Source organism: Columba livia, chromosome 7, assembly GCF_036013475.1.
Source record: "Columba livia isolate bColLiv1 breed racing homer chromosome 7, bColLiv1.pat.W.v2, whole genome shotgun sequence".
Taxonomy (NCBI): Eukaryota; Metazoa; Chordata; class Aves; order Columbiformes; family Columbidae; genus Columba; species Columba livia.
Genome location: NC_088608.1, coordinates 10,175,935 through 10,196,493, shown reverse-complemented (window position 1 = coordinate 10,196,493; position 20,559 = coordinate 10,175,935). Strand labels below are relative to the sequence as shown.

General features: G+C 43.5%; 1 protein-coding gene across 3 annotated transcripts; it reads left to right on the top strand.

Annotated features, from left to right (window-relative positions):
• The first annotated feature begins 4,248 nt into the window (after positions 1 to 4,248).
• LOC102092172 (glycerol-3-phosphate dehydrogenase [NAD(+)], cytoplasmic) lies at positions 4,249 to 20,517 on the top strand. 3 transcript variants are annotated; one of them, XM_065070459.1, is made up of 8 exons: positions 4,249 to 4,407; positions 9,498 to 9,675; positions 11,977 to 12,117; positions 13,337 to 13,475; positions 14,975 to 15,087; positions 16,613 to 16,846; positions 17,004 to 17,110; positions 18,434 to 20,517. In XM_065070459.1, exons 1-8 carry the CDS (start codon positions 4,367 to 4,369, stop codon positions 18,528 to 18,530), a joined length of 1,050 nt encoding a protein of 349 aa, XP_064926531.1. In that variant the 5' UTR covers positions 4,249 to 4,366; the 3' UTR covers positions 18,531 to 20,517. The 3 variants fall into 3 exon arrangements, with proteins under 3 accessions (XP_064926531.1, XP_064926533.1, XP_064926532.1); XM_065070461.1 differs by lacking the exon at positions 18,434 to 20,517 and adding an exon at positions 18,065 to 18,404 and having other exon boundaries at positions 4,258 to 4,407; XM_065070460.1 differs by lacking the exon at positions 4,249 to 4,407 and adding an exon at positions 6,417 to 6,436.
• The last annotated feature ends 42 nt before the right edge of the window (positions 20,518 to 20,559 follow it).

Here is a 20,559-nt window from a genome sequence, read left to right as displayed (position 1 = left end):
ACTTCTCTCCAAAGAGATCACACAAAATAAAGGCAGAATATCACCCATAGCTCCATATGCCTGCGCAACTGTGATGCAGACAGTGCAGGACATGTTAGGAATATGCAGAAAGTCTAGCAGAAAAGGAAGGCAGTGATATGCAGAGAAAACTACCCTTCAAACATCCATAATTAAAGGTACAGCTCAAAATCAAAACAAATCATACAGGCACTGGGAAGGAAAACAAGAACAATAGGTTTTTAGCTGCATGATTACAAGGAAAACAAATTAAAGGATCACTAACAATAACAACAGGGTAGATAACTAAAAGCTAAAGGAAAATGTTGCTTTAATTTCCATAAGGAAGAAAATGCAAACCCATAGAGCAGAGGCAGCACATTTAATGCACAAAAGGGCATGGATATGGAAATTAGCACATGCAACACAGCCACTGAACTCGAGAGCTCTTTACCCTTCACTTCTGAAGACTAAATAATCTACATCATTGAAATCTACAGGCTTTTTAGCACAAAATCTATAGGCTCTTTAGAGCAAATGTTAGCCATGAGTAACAGAGGACAAGGAGGGAAGAAGAAAATGGGTTAAAGTTCAAGATAGGCGTGATATGTAGACTAACCCTGGTATCTTTCTTTGATAAGATAATTGCATTTGTGGACAAAGAAAAAATTATAAGACTTATCAGCCTGGACTTTGGTAAAGCATTTGATTTGGTAGTATCTAGATAATTATTCATTAAACTCAAGAAGATGGGGATCACAAATGCTATAAGATGCCAAAGAAATCTAGTATTGGGGGTGAAAACTGCTGATGGGGCTGATGGCAAAATGATAGGACTGGAGGAACTCGTCTTATTGAATAGTTTCTTTAGTTATCTTGTCACAAAAAATGACAAGTGGGGTAATGAAACTTGCTAACGCAAAGTGGGGAGACATTTTCAATAGCGAGAACATCCTACAAGAGGAATTACATGATTGTTATGCCATAGAAACAGACATGGGATGAAATGTAATGGTGTGAAATGCAAGGACATGCACTGGGAGACTGATAAAATTTTTGCTGTAAATTCAAGTTCATCCTCTATGAACAACAAAGATGAAGTGCCACATGCCTGATGTTCTTAAAAAGGTAAATGCAGTCTTACATGTAGCAAGCCACGTATTTCCAGGAACAATGAGTAAATATATACAAGGCACTGGGTAAAATTCTGCTGAGATTTTAGGGCATCATTCAGGTTATTGGTATTCAGCAAGCCTGAATTCATGCTGAAACAGGTGCAGAGAAGTGCCATCTGGACAATCAGAGGAAGAGAACAGAAAAGAGGCCACAGAAAAGACAAGAGACCATGTCTTGCTGAGCTTGGCAAGATGAAGGGATCCTATTTCTCTCTGTAATACGCTTGGGGCTTAATGGGGGCAGAGGGGAAAAATTAGCACCAGAAGAGAAGAATCATTCACATTTATAGACAGTGGTTGTGCTGGAGCACACAGTTAGAACTTGGATATGGGCATAAATTGGATAGAAAATGAGGAGAAAGGCTCTCACTGTGAGAGGAGTAACAGTCTCAGACAGCTTCTCAGTAAGAGAAGAGGGGGAAAAAAACCTACCCAGTTTTAGGATGGAGCATCTGAGAGCTGGCAGCAAGAACTGGGCAGAGTCTCCTTCCAGGCCCAGCTCCTGCTCTCCTGGGGAAGGAGAACACAGGAATGGCCCTACCCTGTGCTCACCCCGTTTACCCTTTGCACCAATAGTACAGGGTGCCCAAGCATCGCCAGCCAGTGGCCAAGGAAGCACAGCAGGTGATGACTGTATCTATACCTTGGGCCAGGGTGTGCTGCCCTTTACCTTGCCCTCAGGTCCCTCTCTACAGAGCACCCAGCCCCACTGCTCCTCCCTGCCCATCGTCTGCCTGCCCACTTCAGCATTTCTCAGTCCCATTTTTCAGTATGTTCATTGCCACCGTGGAAAAAGCCACACCTGGCTCAAAAAACTGCCCGTCAGCTGCCCTGGCTTTGCAGCACTGACAATGAGGTTTTTCTGTTTGCAGCAGCTGCTGTGCAGAGAACCATTCGGCTGCATAACCTCAGCTGCTGACACGTGCACCCACTAGGTGCAGAAGATCAGGTGAGCTTGGGTGGGGATGGCCTTGGGAAGGCTGTCTTAGTCCTCTCTATGAAGCAGACTGAGCTTTTATGTCTGTTATGTGCTAATGACTCACACTTGGGGAGTAGTGCTCATGGGCTTATGTGAAAAACAAACATTGTGCCTTGTTGGGAAAGAGCAGATCCTTTTCCTTGCCTGATAAAACAACAGTCATCAGCATCCATCAGTGTGTGCTATATAGCTCTGGGGCTCTGGAATCTGCCAAAGGATCCTTTTCCTGGGGCCATGCTGTGTCCCCACACAACACTGACACTGAGAGAGCCTTGAGGTCTGAACTTGCCTGCAGGTCACCTGAAACAGTCCTTAGTGCATGAGCGCTCTCCTATCCATCTCCACAGAGCAGTCACTGTACAAATTCAGAGGACATTTCAGCAGGAGCACATTGTCACAGGTGTATAAGCTAATGTGTACACTCACAGTCACGGGCTGTGTTCTCTCCTCTTCACAAATGCTGCCATATCCATCTGCTTGCTCAGCCCCTGCCAGTCTCATCCCTGCCAGCTTCTGTGCACTGACCAAATGGTCAGTGACACCTGAATGTGGAAGACACATAAATCCATCAGTCCTGAGGCCACCAAACTGATGCCCTTTGTAATTAAATGAAATCATTACAATTTGCAATACTTACATACTATATAGACTGCATGCTTTAGTTGCAGAAGCCGGTGCTTCCGTTACTGTGTCCTCCCCTTGGGACCTGGGGACTCAGCAGAACAGAAGAGCTTGCAACAGGCAGAGAAGTCTCAGGGGCTGAACAGGGCAAGAAGGAGGACACTCCTTCTCACCTCCACAGTGGATTTTTTTCACAGGGGGTGGAATAAGTTAAAGCTATAAGAGAGCTAAGAAGCACAGAGCAGCTATGCAGCCAGGGAAAGAGCAAATCAAGGTGAACAAGCAGGAGACTGGAAGAAATGCACATGGAACCTGAGAAAGGCTTGTGTGCCTTGGCTGTGCTCAAACTGTACATGTGAGTGATGCCTCTGCCCTCAGAGCTCCCCATCAGGCTTCACACATGCCCAGAGCCCCAGCTACACCTTCCTTTTCAACAACCTGTCTCAGTCATTTTCTCAATATACTATTTTACAAGATTTTGCCCTAGTTTGTTTATGTCCTCAAACACCCTCACCTCCATCAGGATGTACCAAACAGCTGAACCAATGAAGCTGACAGCAGGCAAGCTGAACATATGTGTACCTCCAGAAACACCCACGGGCTTCTGAAACACTGGCAGCCAGCCTCCCTCTATGAATCATAGGGTCAGGCATCCTCGTCACACAGCGCCAGAAACCCACTGAGCCAAGTTCTGGTGAAAGGGCAGCAGATGTGGTCACCACTCAGCCTACAGCCCCTCAGCACGAAGGAAGCCTGAGCATGGCAGAACAAGGCAAAGCAGGAGTGCAAGTGCAGGGAAGGTGGCAAATGCAGCTCTTTGGCCTAAAAACAACAGAGAAGGCTGCTTGAAAAGGAGACAGGGTGTAATGGAAGGCTGGGAGGTAAAGCATGGTAACTTGTAGGCTGTTATGCATGATCAGGTCATATAGCGGTAAAGGAACACCACTGCGTTGCATCTTTCTGTGCAGATAACTTTTGTTTGATGTCCCATACTAAGAACTGTGCTACAGTCCATGATTTATCAGCTGAATTTGGCTCTGGAAATGCACTCATAGCCTTTCCCTGGTGTGGTCCTCATCTATCAGAAGAATTCAAGCCAATTATGCATCTGTCTGGCAGGACAGGTGGGACCTCGAGATGTCTTTCACTGCTGCTAAGGGCCCAGCTTGTATCTCTCCCAAACTGCCACTTCACCCACCCTGCGGAAACCCCCTGGGCTTGTGGATGGGGAGGAAGGTTCCACACCACGAGAAGTGCCGGGGTCTTCCCCACGCAGGTCCTCATCCCCGTGGATTTCAGTGACGGCACCGTTTTCCCCGTTCCTCCTCCGGGGCACTGAATCTCCCCGGTCCCAGCCGAAACCCGCAAGGCAGCCCCTCGGGGGAAGGACCGACCCGGGCAGAGAAGCCGCCGGGGCTGCGGGCGGAGCCGGGGGGTAGCTCTGCCTCCGGGGCCGCCGCCCGCTCACGCCGGTTCCTCCCGCAGGCGCTGGGGGCCGGGCCGGCAGGGGCGGTGCTGGCAGCGGGCCGGGCCGAGCGGAGCCGCCGGCAGCAGCGGGAGGGCCGCCGGCAGCAGCGGGAGGGCCGCCCGCAGCATGTCCCCGCTCCGCGTCTGCATCGTGGGCTCGGGGAACTGGTGAGTGCCGCAGCGCGGGGGGGGCACCCTCCGTCCTCCCGCCTCTCTCCTGCTGTCCTTCTTTTTTTCCTGTTTCTTTTTTTTTCTCTCTTTTTCCTGTTCCTTCCTTGTTTCCTTCCCACCTCCGCAGCACAACCGCGCCCCACGCCGGCTCCCCCCGCCGCTGCCGGGGGCTTCGCAACAGGTCGGAGGCGGGAGCGGCGGGGGCGGCGGGCGGGTGCCGTGGGGTCTCCATGGTCCTGAAACCGCAGCCCCGCTCCCGATCGTGTCCGGCATCAGCCTTGGGGGAGGGACCGTCGTCCCCGAGAGAGGCACCAGGCAGTGAGAGCTGGAAGAGACGCGAGGCTCCTGCATCACTGAGCGGTATAAACTGTTTAAAGGCAGGTGACAGGACAGTGAGATGCCAGAGAGGAAAAAAGCTGTGCCTCTAGCTGTGTGTGGCAGGGCCCAGGCAGGTCCAATGCAAGCATTGAGTAGGGAGGAAAGCAGTGATGCTGTTTGTATCCCTGTGAAGGAAGCAGGGCACAGGTTTCGTTTAAAGCCATGACTTACTGACAGCTTTCACTTCCAGCCTCCTCAGCATGTTGTTTTGCATTTCGGGGCAGATGGAGCCTTGTACAAGAGTTGTGTTCAGATCCCCAGTGTATCTTTAGCCCCATTCACAAGAGTGTCTGCTGCTGCTCAGTCCTTTCTAGTACAGACAAAAGCACGGCTCTCCAGAGCTCCTTGGGTCTGACAGACCCCACTGAAGTGAACAACCCTTTTCTCACTGGAGTCCACATTTTACTTTTCTTAGAATTTATGTAAGCTGAGCACAAACAAAAACATGTATGTGCTTGTGCTTGGGATTAGCAAACCCAGCCTCCAGGTAGTTCTGTGGATTGCTTTGTACAAGAAGGGCAAGGTCCTCTAGATTTTAAAAATATCTGACAGCTAAGTGGAAACAAATGCCAAAAAAAAATCAATAGGTGAGGGAGTGGTTGCTCTTGAGGTGCTGAACACGGCATAAAGCACAGCTCTTTGACTTCCTGCCTTGCAAAAGCAGTCTGCTGCTTTCTGAGGCCCCACATGCATGCTCTCTTTCCAGATCACAGGCTCTCTGTGCACAACATCTCCCAGATACAGCCTTTCACGTGTAACTGCACAGCTAAGTCTGCTTTGGGAACTCAACATCGCACATCTGGCTTTCTCTGGCACTGACGGACTCAGTCCTGCCCCATCATTTCTGCACCAGCATTTCCCCAACTGCCACCTCCACCATGTCATTCCAGCGCTTGCACTCCTCCCCTGCTCCCCTTTTCTCCCTCACCTCAACCACAGGCATCCAAGCCTGTGCAGACATCTTTCTGTCACTTCCAATACTGTGCAAGCAGCTTGTTATCACTTCCAAGCCCCTCAGCAGTCTTGGCTGCACATCTGGGAGTCAGCTTTTTCCTCTGGTCAGCCCGCAGTGACAGTCTTCATCATTCTCTTGCTGCATCCTCAAGCGAGCACCTCCTGCCTTTCCCAGGCTGTCCCCTTGCCATAAGATGTTCTCCAAAGCCACTTAGTTGTCTTCCTTTGGATCTGTACTCAAGAAAGTTATCTTTTTTTTTTTTTCCACATGTGCCTAACAAAACTTAGAAAGAGTTATGCCACAGAGACCCCAGCCATTCAATACTATCTACTTGTACTGCCTGTCTGCCTGGGCCCATCTCTTGCTTCCTGCCACATGCATAGTCAGTAAAATCTTTGGGGAGAAGATAAACATTGTGCTCTGATGTGTACATCACATCTATTCATAGCCTCTGTGGCAGAACAGGTTGTCTTAGCACAGCACAAAAATATGTTTATCCTTGGCAAACATTTTTTTTCATATGTTCCTCCTGAATATTTGGGTGACAGTTCATATCACTGCTCTTGAGTCTTCCTTGCAGCTCAGAAACATGGTTGACATGTGACACAGCGTGTTGCAATAGCTCGTGTCAGCTGCAGAAGACTTTCTAAGTCAACACTGCCAGGAGACTCATGAGTGATGTGGTTAAATGAAGTAAGTGCTGCGTCGCATTTTGTGGTTGCCAGCCAGGTGCAGGAGGGTTTGTGTTCACATTAATCACAGTTCAGTTACCTGTTCTTACAAACAGAGGCTTAATTCACTGTCTGTCCCTTCAAAATCCAAAAACTCTCCTAACCTTCTTAGGTGTATTTGGACTACAGAGCCCTCAGCAAAGATCCAGCTTAAGCTAGGTTCTTGTCTTTAACACAGACAGATGGCCAGGCTTTTTATGGAGGCGCATAGAAGAAAAACAAGAGCCAGTGTTCATAACTTGAACCAGAGAAGGTTCTAGCTCAGTATATAAAGAGAGGAGGAAAAAAAAACTAAACCCCTATAAGAATAAGAAAACATTGAGGCAGGTTGCCCAGAGAGGAGGTCGTCCTTGAAGAGTTTTCAAGACTCGACTCAACAAAGCCCTGAGCAACCTGATCTGAACCCAGTGCTGGTCCCACTTTGGAGACCTCTCATGGTCCCTGCCAGCCTTGGTGATACTTGAATTTTTAAAAATTGGGGTGGCTGGCTAAGAAAGAGACTAGAGGAAACATGATCATCTTCAAGGGTCTAAAGGAGAAAAAAAATATTCCACACTTCTGAAATAGAAATAAGCTTAAACTGCAGTAAGAAACACGTTAAACATGAGGATGGTCTTTCTGATGCTAAAGGTAGCAAAGTCCTGAGATCCGCTGGTTGGGAAAGGGAAGAGACCTGCAACTTCTGAGGCTTTAAGACCTCCTCAGAAAAGCTATTAGGAATGGCATAAGTATATCTGACTGCCCTCTGCAGAGGGAAGGGACTCAGTGCTTTGTGGGGTCTGTTAAGCTCGATTTTTCACTGGATCTGATGTACACCATGAACACTTTCATGTTCACATATATAAATAATGAGTCTTATTTGAGTTATTCTGCATCAAAGCTCTTCCATGATGATAGGAAATCTCCAGATGAAAGCTTTATTTTTCTCAGCATGAATTAACATAATTGGGAAAAAAAAAAAAACCCTGATTGGCAGTTTTCACTTACTTTTAAAAAGTATCTAAGTGGAGTTCTCAGCCTTCTATTAATTTTCACTAAATTCAGTTTTGGAGGAAAAAACCCCTCCTATGTCAAAGTCTTTCTACATGAGCATCCTTGATTTTGTTTGCATTAGCAGCCCTTTTCTGCCAAGCCTCTGTAGTCTGTCAAACACAACCTCCAGAGACAGTCCAATTCTTTTTCCCCAGGCTGATCAGTGGTGACTGAATTTTAAATGGACTGAGTAAAACAGGGCATCAGGTTTTGAACTGTTTGATGGTTTTGTGGTGAGATATTTTCCCTGATGTCTTTTAAACATTAAACCCTTTCTCCTTCAAATCCTCTTTCGTCTAAAGAGACACAAACAAAAAAATACTGACATTTATGGAGTTACTTTTTTGCCATGATACCTTCACTGCCATCTTGTCAATAGGAAAATACTTGGATGGCAACATCCAAGCACAGTGGTAATGACAGCTCTGCAGGAAGGTCAGATGTATCTATGGAGAGTTGAGTCCCATTCAGGATGTCAGAGGTTTGAGCTAGAGTCTGCATCTTTCAAGAGAAAAAATCGTGTTAACTTGGTACATAGCTAGAAGGGTTATTTTTATGGGTAGGCTCGAGGCCTAAGTTCACTGTCCAGGTTGTGCGGGAAATGCCGAGCAGAGGTTCCTGGACAAGCTGGATGATGAATTTAGATCCTCAGCTCAAGCCTTGATTGTGCTCTCTGTTGATAGCAGGGCAAGAGAACCAGAATTTAAGTAATTTTAAAGATAATACTTCTCTTACAGTAAAGGTTCACACCTAAAACATTTCCCTACACATTTTAAAGGACCAAACCAAATCATCTCTTTTTAGAAAGCAAGCATTACGGCAGCTCAGGATACATGATATGGTTAACACTGAGCAACGTGAAACCCGATCTCAGTCAGATTTCCTTATCACTAAAGGCCTTATTCTTTTATTACTTATTGAGCAATTCAGCCTTGTGCAAACCTATTACATCAAAAATATGGTTGACCCAAGCAGAGCTGTTACAACGTGGTTCACCTTGAGCCATTGACAGCACAGACATACCTGGACTTCGTCTTGTATATACTCGAGACCTTTATCAGTTTGAGAAAACATACAACAGCTCAATCCTGTCCATGCAGGGGCAGAGCACAAGAGTGTTGCAGCTGGAGCTCCTCTTTCAGTTGCATTAGTAAAATGACCAGTAGTTGAGAGATTAAAGTAGTATTAAAATGAAAAGAGGGAACAGAGGAATAAAAATAATCACCCCATAAAATGTAAAGAGCATTAAGCAATATCTTCCAATATTTTCTGCGGGGTTTTTAGTTCTCTCTTGCCAAGAAAATAAGTGAATGTTTGCAAGGCTGCAGTGGTGATGAGAGAATAAAATTATTGTCTGAACTGAGTACGACCGAAGAAGAGTGAACTGGATGGTTAAAACATCCTCAGACTGCAACTCTTCCAGATCCTGTTACAGTGATAATTAGAACAATAAATAAAAAGAAACTGTCAGGTTGAAGTTTTGTTTGTTTGGATTGTTTCTTTTTAAGAAAAGAACAATTTCTGAGGATTTATCTCTGACGTAAAATCCTTATTGCAACTGTTTGGTTATTAGTAGGAAAGTGGGACCCATTTATCTGTCACATTAAGGTTGTTCAGTGCTGCCTTGCCAAATTTGTTGGTCTCCAGAAAAAGAGAATTGTCTGAGGAGCAAAAAAGATTTCAAACCCAGACACTGTATTTTTTAGAGCTGTTGATGGTACATCACACTTTCACTGGATAATCTTTGATATGGCTTCAGATCCCCTATTACAGTGATGTTTTCCCTGGTTCTACTTCCTGCAGTTTTAAACTGAGGGGTTTTGATGGAGGATTGTGGATAAAGCTTTCTGATAAGTGTAGCAAGCACACAAACAGCTTTGTAGCACAGGCTTCTTATGAGTTATTATATTTAAAGTAATTTGTGTTTCCAATTCACAATAAAACTATTTGTTTCCTATTAGTTATTTTGATTTTTGTTTTTTTTTTTCAAGGGGATCAGCCATAGCCAGAATCATTGGCAAAAATGTCCAGAAATCCAACAGATTTGATCCTACTGTCAAGATGTGGGTATTTGAAGAGATCATCAATGGAAGAAAACTCTCAGAAATAATCAACCAGGAACACGAAAATGTTAAATATCTGCCTGGATACAAGATACCCCCAAATGTGGTAAGTTGTGGGGAAGGGGAGAGAAATCACTGAAATATATATATATTTATAGGGAGGCAACATCTGGCAAAATTAAAATTAGGAAGTAATTCTTCATTCTGGTTTGCCACCTAACTCACTCCGATATTTCAAGTTTGCTGAAATACAACTCACTTCTGTGCATTCTGCTTGTCTCACATGTCACACGCAACTTCAAACACCCATCTGGGTCAGGTGCTGATAACACCCCCTCCTCCTCTCCAGTGGAAATCAGCATCTCTCTGCCTGCCAGTGCCAGAGTTATGTCTGCACAGACCTGAGATACTTCAAACCCACAGCATCTCCTGGGACAAATATATATATATATATATATGTATATGTATATATATATATATAGGAAAGATAGTGCTCTCCCCTTTTCTAAAAAAGAAAACAGCGCAGCGAACAGCTGAGATGACTAATGGGCAATTTCAGGATAGCAATGCACTGCTATAATTAATAATGCTGTAAATTCCACCAAAAATATACAGTATTTCATTTTCATGGACATTTAAAATACCAAATTATGCATCTTAAATTAATTAGCTTAAATAATTTATTGCTACCAAAGCAAGCAAGGTGAGGCTTTGGCTGTTCAAGATTTTGCCAAGTGCCAGTATTCTGTGAATTAAAGAAAGTAGCAATGTGTTTCTGGAACAGCTGCACTTGTAAAAGGAAGTTAGGATGCTGCATGTGGTGGATCTCCTTGCTTGTAAAGTGCTTATATTTAGCACTCCATTTAGTGCTGTGATTGCATATATGCACTCCCGTGGTTTGAACTTGGCACACAGTTCTCCTGGGTTACAACTGACTTGCCACTGTTATTTTTACAACCCTCTAGCAGAGCAACAGGCTTGTCAGCATCACTTGAGATCAGTCTCAGCCTGTCTGTAGCAAAGTCTCAGGCTTCACCAGCAGAGATCAGCTGGAGGGACCCTCACATCTTCATCTCCAACTGGGAAAAAACAACAAAATAACAAAGCCACACAACCCCAATTTCCCCTTCGCATTGCTCTGTGACGTTTTGGAGAGTGAGGAGCACTGTCTGTGCCGCGCTGCTGCTCTGCTCCTGCTTTGCTGTTTCCTCAGAGAACATGCCTTGCTGGCAGTAGCTCTGTTTCTCCTGCTTGCTCCAAGGCTGCATCTGAGCATGATGTTTTCTCTGATTGTGAACTGCTTGTGATGATCAGAGGAATGGAACACCTCTGGTATGAGGACAGACAGAGAGTTTGGGTTGTTCAGCCTGGAGAAGAGAAAGCTCCAGGAAGACCTTATTGCAGCGTTTCTGTACTTAAAAGAGGCCCATTAGAAAGATGGGGACAGACTTTTTAGCAGGGCATGTTACAACAGGACAAGGGGTAATGGTTTTAAACTAAAGGAGAGGAGATTCAGGCTGGACACAAGGAAGAAATGTTTTACACTGAGGGTGGTGGGAGCCTGGCCCAGGTTGTCCAGAGAGGTGGTTGATGCCCCATCCCTGGAGACATCCCAGGCCAGGCTGGACGGGGCTCTGAGCAACCTGATGTGGGTGAAGATGTCCCTGGCTCATGGCAGGGGTTGGACTAGATGAGCTTTGAAGGTCCATTCCAACCCAAACTGTTCTATGATTCTACAGCAGGCTCCAATTCACCTGCCCTTGCCTCTGTAGCCTGGCTTGAAATATTGTTCTGAGTGACATCAGCATTTGGAAGAGGATACAGCTTGCTACTTATTAAGCATATTGTATAGCTCTTTGTAATTATTGGTTAAGTTACTAAGACACATACATCCCTCAGTTGATGACAATCTCTGCCTTTTGATACAGTTTATTCCTGAGTAACTCTCAGTAACCTGTGGAAACTACAGACTGCCAGAAGAGGCTCTGTCTCACCACCCCAGTTTGCTCCCATGCTCCCCAGTGCTACCACTCATTCCAGAAAAATCATATGGGGTTGCTCAGTATCTTCAGGAACCATCTGAAGAAGTTGAACCAGCAAAGGGGCTTTGCAGAATGCTGCAAATTCAGAAAATATATCGTCTTCCCCAGATTATCCACACAGGGCTGGGATGGAAGGCAAATTAAAAGCAAAATTAAAAAAAATCCAAACCGAAAATACTTACACTGCTTTGGATATTTCAGAAGAGGTCTGTAGCTGTTCACATGAAGAGCTAGCAGCTACACCACAGTACCAGTTAAAATTAAAGACATTAGCAATGCATCTGCAGTGGCTTCAGCATGTTGCTGTCTTGCAAGGTGTGAAGATTCCTACCTGGGGCTCATTTTGGTTGTCACTCTTGTCCCAGGTGGCTGTGCCAGATGTGGCTGAAGCAGCAAAGGGAGCAGACATCCTAGTGTTTGTTCTGCCACATCAATTCATTGGACGAATCTGCGAGCAGATTGCAGGCCACATAAAACCCGAGACCTTTGGGATTTCCCTGATCAAGGTAAGTTGTCATCTCCAAAAGGCTCAGTCTGTACAGAGTAAATAAATAACTTCAAGTTAAGGGTAGGAGCTCCAGCCCTCAGCTGCATGCTCTGCATAAACACAAGCAGTTTTTCCTGCAAGAATTAAAACATACCCAGCTTCTGCCAGCCCTTCTGCTGCTCACGTGGCCACAGAAAGGATGGGGCAACCCAGGCGGGCTAAGAGTATCCGCCTTTGCCAGCCGTCTTTAGCCTGGATCCGTTCCCACTCGGACCAGCACAGAGGTGCAAATGGACAGAGGGTGGGCTGCAAGGGCTGGTGCCGCTGCCAGAAAAAATACTCATCAGACAACAGCCTTAGTTAACTCTGAACTGGGAAGAGCGCTGGGTCGAAGTGCTTATTCCAAGTATATGTTAAAGCTGTTCTTGGCAGCATTAAAACAGCACAGTAACACTAATAGTTTTGCAGAACTGGAGCAATTTCAATCTGGCATGAACTGAGGAATAGGGTTAAAGGTACCAGATTATCCTAATCTTAAAAGGAATAAATATTTTAAGATAATCTCAAACTAAAAGCCAGAGGAAAAGCATAGGAATATAGTCTACTGCTTCTTCGTTTGATCGCATTACAGGAAATATCCAATTAAATGTCATAATGAAAGAAATGTATTGCAAGTTTTCAGACTGCAATATCACCTCTTCCTCCCATGCCTTTTTCATTTTTCCCTTATAGAAATTATCCCACAAGCAGCAGTATGCAGAGGAACGGAGGGTGGAAGAGGAAGGAAATTCCTGCAAATTTACTTCTTTCTTTAGCTCAGAAAAAACCCCAAGACATTTCAGTATACTCCTTAATGCCAATGAAGCAGATTAACACTTAGATCTTACAAAGAAAAGCCACCGCTTGTAGGCTTAATTTAAAAGTCTGGTTCTGTACTACAGGAATTTAGCACAAAGGAAAAATACAGCATCAAAGAAAGCCTCAGGACAGCAGCACTGGATGTGAGGCCTCTTGCAGATTTACCTCGACTATCGCTACCTTCTTGCTGAACTTGCACTGAATTTGCAGTTATCAAAGTACAAACCCAGAGCATTTGTAGTAATGGCTAATGCTAGTGAATATAAGACCCAAATCCTTCCAGTTAACACCAGAGAGCTGCAGGCAATAAGACACCTTTTGCTTTACTGGTGTTCTTTCCTTTTCTAATAACTTGGTTTTGACTGTCATCTTTTACTCAGGGGATTGATGATGGTCCTGATGGCCTGAAGCTCATCTCTGACCTCATTCGAGAGAAACTGAAAATAGAAATCAGTGTGCTTATGGGGGCCAACATAGCCAAAGAAGTGGCTGATGAGAAGTTCTGTGAAACCACCATTGGTAATTACTGCAAAGAGCTAGAGTGGCTGTGTTTTAGCAAGAAGAAAACCTCTGGAGGCAGCAGGGGGATGTGATGGTCCCAGGTGGTTCCCGAGCAGTGGGGTGGGTGCTGTACCCCCGAGCTCATTCAGGAGGCAGCGTGATTTCCAGGGAGGCTGGCGCTGGCGGGATCGGATTCAAACCAACAGCTGGGTTTCGGTGCTGAGAGCCAATTTCATCCATTGAAACATTACAGCTTAATCCTGTTCCTGTAGGGGCTGGCAAGAGCTACCTTTTATGTCTGTACAGCTCAATGCTGGGTACATCAGCAGCTGATACACTCTACAGTCTAGACAGAGAACTGTAAGCAGAAGCTTGTCTGTGCTCATGCTCCCCGAGGTGTATTTCTCCATCTTCAAATTTCTTTGTTTGAAAACAAAACAAAACCCAGTAACATTCTGTTCCTCCCTCTCACTCAACTGCTTGCCAAGGCGTCGCCTCAGATGCCCCCAGAACTGGGTCTGACCTGACTAGAAAGTTCATCCAGTAGTTTTTATAACTCACTGATTTTTGAAGTCAGCAAAAATTTGTATTATAGTAAATCCTTTCATAGCTAAGGAAAACAGAAAAATAAATCATTGCTGCACTATTGTTCCTTTGCCCCGCAAATGTTACAGTAACAGTGAAAATCGTACCCGCTGGGCATTTGTTGCTGGCAGAGCAACTAGGCACGAGTAGGACTAGACACGATTAGAAGAGTTGAGCAATATTCATTTTCTTGGGGAGAGTTTAACTTCTGCTGGCCCAGTTTTAAGCCACACTGTGATGATGACTGTGCAGAGAGCTTTGCTCCTTGCTTTTGTCCTCGTGGAAAGCCACACAGCCCAGAAGCAGCCACCTCCAAGAGACTGAGTGTTCCCCAACATCAGCTATTGCCAAGGACGAGAAGCAAACCCAAAGTTTCTTGTGAGATGAGGCAGAAGCCCCACAGCTACCAGGGTGCTATCACCCAGACTCTTTCATAGCACCAAAATGACATGATAATGACCTTGGTAGGACTGGTACCACAAATGTTCCAACAGTGCCAAGGTTCAACCTCATCATCTGTGGATTTCCCTGTATGTGGAAACCAATTGAGCATTAATCATTTGCACCCCAAAATAATACTTAGCAATTACAGTAGTTTACATTTTCAAAGCAGCAAGTTGTGCTGTACAAAGTGATTTGTAAATATATTTTGGGGGGTTTGTGGTTATATGAGCTTTCTTGGGCAGAAAGCTGCATTGGGGCTACCTCCTTCTGAGCTCTTTAAAGTGTTATTAAGCCATGCTCGGTCAATGTCCTGGCACTTGAATACATTTAACACTGGTTTCCAGCAGCAGGAACTGCTGTCACACAAATCCCTTGTTTAGCATCACTCAGGTTTTGTGGTCCCTGGGTCCCTATTTTAGGTTTTAGTTAACTGTGTGTACTGTGAAACATTACAAAAACATTCTAACTTCCATCCTTCCTTCCCACAGGGTGCAAAAATGAAAAACAAGGGGAGATCTTTAAAGAATTAATGCAGACCCCCAACTTCAGGATTACTGTGGTGCCTGACTCTGATACAGTGGAGATTTGTGGAGCCTTAAAAGTGAGTAGTTTCAAACCAAAATGTTTTTTAGAGGGCCAAATTCTACCTTCACCCAAGTCTTCTGTAAGCCATTGGGTCTAATATGAGTTCTGCCACCCTATAATGAGTGAACACAGACAAGATGTTCATGTGTCAATTTTCCAATCTGTTAAAAAGGGAAAATTTACTTAAAAATATATCTGCTGGCAAACCATTTTAAAATAGCTTACTTTCATCTTTCTTTGAGCAGGGGCACCTCTCTGCTTCTGAGGGCAGAATTTAGTCTGCTGTATTTTCTTGTCTAAGTATTGCAAGCACATGGAACAAAGACTTACATATAGTAGCTCCCACTAATAACCTATTTCCATGGTTCCAGTAGTAACCTACTAGAAAGTTTGCATCAGAAGCAACGTTCTCTGTTGGCAGCACATCTGTGCCTTTTTCAGCGATGCCCACAGAGATCTCAGACCAGATCAGAGCAATAACCAAATCACCAAGTTTCCAATGAGAGGCCGCTTGAGTGAGATTTGGAGATTGCTTTTAAATCTGCCAAAAGTGACTTCAGCTTGTGATCCTTTGCACTTTCTTTTTATACATTCAATCATTTGCGCTTCAATAATTCACCTTTCCTTGGGGGAAGGAAGATTACTGGCTAGGAAAGAATTTTAACTTTACATACCAAAAGTTTCTTTACATACACAACCAAGTATCTCTGGATTTTGCTTTTGGCCACAGACTTGGCAGGCACAGAGGGGAGAGAAGTTGTTTCTGCTTTGTGGAAAATCTTTGCTCTTTTTGAAATCATTTGCTTTACTTAAATATATATTTATATATAAATTTGCACTGAGGTGTGTGCATGTCTGGAGTAAACACTTCAACAGCAGTACTGGGTGACATATTACTCAAATATAGTGAACTGCACTTATTTAGAGACTTATTTAGGTATTGGGAAGTGGGAAAGGAGGTGTGCAGGACAATGGTGAGGATATGTGAGGATGTTTAGGATCCTGAGAGATTTGTTTAGAGCTGTAGAAAAGGGCAATTTTATTGACCTTTTTTTGAAGGGAAACCCCAAATTTAATCTACTGCAGTACCAGTATGTAGAACCCATGTCTGTTTAAATTAGAGGCCCACAGAGAGAACCTGGAAAGGCATGACTCCGTCTGGGATATTTTAAGTAGTTAGAAAGGTCAAAGAGCCCCAACTTGGAACTAGCAGAAGAAAAAAAACCCAAATATTAATTGCATACATGCTATGCATTTGCACCGTTACTGTATTAAACAAGCTGATTTGATTTTTGCCCGTGGGAATAACAGAGGATACTTTATAATAATCTTCTAGAAGCCCAGGTACTTTTGTTCAACAGTAATTATCTGTCTACCTTCTTCATAACATAAACTCATAGCCAATGGGAATGGAACCTTTTTCTGGTGAAGGGGTGAAGACAGATTTATAAATTCTTATAGCTCAGTGCACGCTAATGAACCACACATCTTGCCTGACCATTTCCTGTCCTCCTCTGTGTTTTGCACCGCACCGTTTTCAGAACATCGTAGCAGTGGGAGCTGGGTTCTGTGATGGACTGAACTTCGGCGATAACACAAAGGCAGCAATTATACGCTTGGGCCTTATGGAAATGGTGGCCTTTGCCAAGATGTTCTGCACGGGGCCGGTATCAATAGCCACTTTTCTGGAAAGCTGCGGAGTCGCTGATCTCATCACTACGTGCTACGGGGGACGCAACAGGAAAGTAGCGGAAGCTTTTGCTCGCACAGGAAAAGTAAGGAGGATTTTGTAATATTTTATAGTAACACATGAAGAAAACCTTCTGTGTTTTACAAAAGCATCATTAGCTGTTCCATCATTACCTTCTTGATAACTGCTGGTACCACAGCAGTATCCGCTCTGATCCAAGTAATGAGTCTCCTCTCTTCTAGTCCATTGAGGAACTGGAAAATGAGATGCTGAATGGACAAAAGCTGCAAGGTCCTCAGACCTCAGCTGAAGTCTACAAGATACTGAAACAGAAAAATATACTTGATAAGTAAGTGCTTTTATTTTTTTTTAAATGGAATCAACAACAAATGATGAGTGATTCATAACCTCCTTAATGGTACCTGTGTTTAATCATCTCATTAGTTTGTGCAACAACTGCGTTCTACATCTTGGGCCACTGTTAGAGCTCAGCTTAGCCTGACTCCTCATTGCCATGGTCAGTAAAATAGGATGAAGCCTAAACAGCATTGGAAGAAACAAGAGAAATACAAGAAACAAAAGAAATAATAATCCAGGGGAGCTACCCAGATATCCCCATTCCCTTAAACAAGGCTGAAGGCCACATGCAGGGTCAGCTTGCAAACATGATCTACAAGTCAAAGGGTTTCTCATTCTCAGTGTCTCACCATTACAGCTTGCAGCAAACGTTAAGTGGGTTATCTCAGTATAAAATTTGGGAGTGTAATCCTAATTAAAAATTTTTGCATGCATGGAATAGGTAATATGTGCTGATATCAATGCTTTAAGTGCCACAAATAATGCTGAGATAAAAGCACTTCTAATTGTTTGGGATGATGTAAGATTATTTATAATTTGAAACCTTTATCTCAGTTTACAGAGTAGAAAAGCTAAACTTCCCTCCATCCCATTCCCTCTTGTACATTAGCAGTCCTGACAGCTCAAACACCACTAAATTTTTCCTAAGGGAAAAAACCATAAAAAACCAAAACGTTGTTAGAATTCTAACAGATACAGAAGATTCAAGTAGCATTATCTTTCAAAAATGAGAGAGATTAGAAAAGCTCATTTTGACACAATGTGAACTTTAAATCAAAACTTGATCTAACCAGTATCCTACGGTTGCACTTAGTTACACACTCAGCTTCAAGTCATTCAGTGGACTCATTTTTAGCACATAATGACTAAGCTCGCAAAAGGGAAAGAACTCTAAGCTAGGAAAAGAAAATAATAACTCATTTTCATCCTTTTTTTTGTCTTTTAGATAACAGTAATGAATGAAAATAACATATGCATTTGGCACGCAGAAGGAAAAAGAGGATATGCAATTCGAGATACTTTTGTAAATAAAAAATGATAGGAACTTTGTCTCCAAAATAGCTCTTCTCTGCTGACACCCCCAAGAATTGCCTCTGGCTCCTCTTAATTGCCCTCTATAGTCTTCCAGTAAAGGCACCTCCAAGTTAAAAGCATATTGGAAAGAGAGAAAAGTTTTCCACTTCCCTTTTACCATAACAAAACAAAAAATACACAAAAAACCCTACAACGACAACAAAAACTTCATTATAAATGGAGTAAAAACGTTCATATATAAGCTTTAAAAACTATTTTCATTGCTACGTGCTTCTTCCAGGTTTCCGTTATTTACAACCATCTACAAGATCTGCTACGAGGGTCAGTCGATCCAGGATTTCATCGTGTGCCTGCAGAACCACCCGGAGCACATGTGAGACCCCCTCTCCTCACCCGGCTGCACCCGCATCTTCCCAGGACTCCTGTCCGCTCCACGGCAAATAGAGAAACAGGTTGTGTGACACTTGCTGTAAAAGCAAGAAAGAATGTATTTCAGTATCCTCATTTCTGGGGGTCAAAAAAATCTGCCTTTAATTTCAACCTTATACCCAATGAACAGGAAACCAATGTAAAATTTAACAGTATTTGATTTGAGTTGGTAATGCAGGCATTGCCCTAGAATTACTTTCTTGTTGATTGAAAACAGTTCCCTTCGTAATTTCCATAACTAGAGCTCGGTCTAACTCACGCGAATCTCAACATTTTGCCTGCTAATGTTACTTACAGAACAGCACAAGATGCAGAAGAACTCGTCCAAACAGAAAAAATATAATGATAATTAAAAAAAGGCCTGACAGCAATAAGATGCCGTCACATGGGCAAATGTTGGGTTTCCATAATTCCCCTCAAACAAAAATAACATTTTGCATTTTGTGACATTTAGTCCTTCCTTAATTTTGTTTCCCACTATAAGCCTCTTTTAAAAAATAAGTGTTGTTACTGTGCTCAGACACACCTGAATGTTCAGAACAATTTAAGGGCAGAGAGGTGTTTGTTTCCAATTCAGGAAACTACGAAATCCTCAGGAGCAGTCTGACCTTCGCTAGACTTATTCTGTTGAAACACAGGAAGAAAATCGGAATAGCCAAATACATGTATTCATTAATTGGTACTAGCTGAGAGGGGAGAACCGAGGCTGACAAGGAGGATGTACCCACGACCCAGCTCACAGCTTGGGCAATCCTGTTATTTTGAGGACTTCACGAGCAACAGTGAGAAACCCTCTGTGGTACTTGACTTTCTATACACGCATGGAAATAACCGCTCTAGACGCACAAAAATCCTGTAAAATTGCATTTGAAGCCGGGCTGTATCTTAACTCCGGTGGGAAACTCCACTGGCCCGGCCCCAGTGCTGCTCCCACAGTTTTCCAGGCTGCAGTCTAAGGCTCCAACCTTGCTGTGGCTTAAGCAACACACATTACACTCCAGAGGAGAGATCTCTCCATCTACTTCTGAATTTTAAACACAAACTGGTCCATATACCAGTTTTTTTTACTTTGTTACCAATGGCATTAACTTTAGAAACATAAGTTTTTAAACCTTATAGCTGTACTTGGGTAGCTTTACATACCTGACGTTTCTCAGCATTAAAGCCATCTACGAAATGAACAGTGGCACGTTTTATAAGCTTTCATATCCTTTTGAAAGACTCCTATTTTAAGACAAGGCAAACAAAAAGGAAGAGTAACCTACTCTTGCTTTGCTTTATCCGATTTTCCAAAATAGAAGAGATGAAGGCAAATGTTTGGGGTTTTTTTAATCTATTTGCTGACATATTGCTTAGAAAAAAAACAAAAACATGCTAGATTATAAAATTGTCTTCACTGTGTATTTGATAGGAATGCTGCTCTGTCTCTCATTTATCAGAGTAATATACATATATATGTATAAATGTATTGTCATTATAAATATATGGTAAAAACCCCAGTCTCACAGCTGGCAAAGCTGGCTCAGTACCAGAAACAGTGGCTGCAGCATCACGGATCCCACCGACCAGCACTGGGGGGCACTGAGCAATTCCACACCAACATTCCTCCAGCTGAAATGGGAATCGGGTGGCCAAATCCTTCACACAAAACAGGGAATTATCATCTTCAAATGGGAAAAAAGAAAAAGACTTAAATATTGCATAATTTTTAAGTATCACATACCTGAGGATGGAATAGAGAATTCAGGAACCTCCTCACTTCACCGGCAGATTGAACTTCCGAAAATCACCTATGAGCTAATGGTAATATAGAACATTTTACCTTCAAAGTGTGTCAAATAAGAGTTTAATAAAGCGATCGATATGCAGACAGTGTAATTTCATTTTTCAAAATTCTCACAAAATAAATGACTGTTGTAATGGTCCTTTATTGCACTTTGTCTTGCAGTTAATAATTGTCAGCGCTCAATGAAAAGG

What these genes read in the sequence shown, in the direction of transcription:
- LOC102092172 (XM_065070459.1), top strand. Translation starts at nt 4,367, where the DNA reads ATGTCCCCGCTCCGCGTCTGCATCGTGGGCTCGGGGAACTG. An exon ending in TTGGGATTTCCCTGATCAAG is followed by an intron (nt 12,118 to 13,336) that starts GTAAGTTGTCAT and finishes TCTTTTACTCAG; the next exon opens with GGGATTGATGATGGTCCTGA. An exon ending in GTTCTGTGAAACCACCATTG is followed by an intron (nt 13,476 to 14,974) that starts GTAATTACTGCA and finishes TCCTTCCCACAG; the next exon opens with GGTGCAAAAATGAAAAACAA.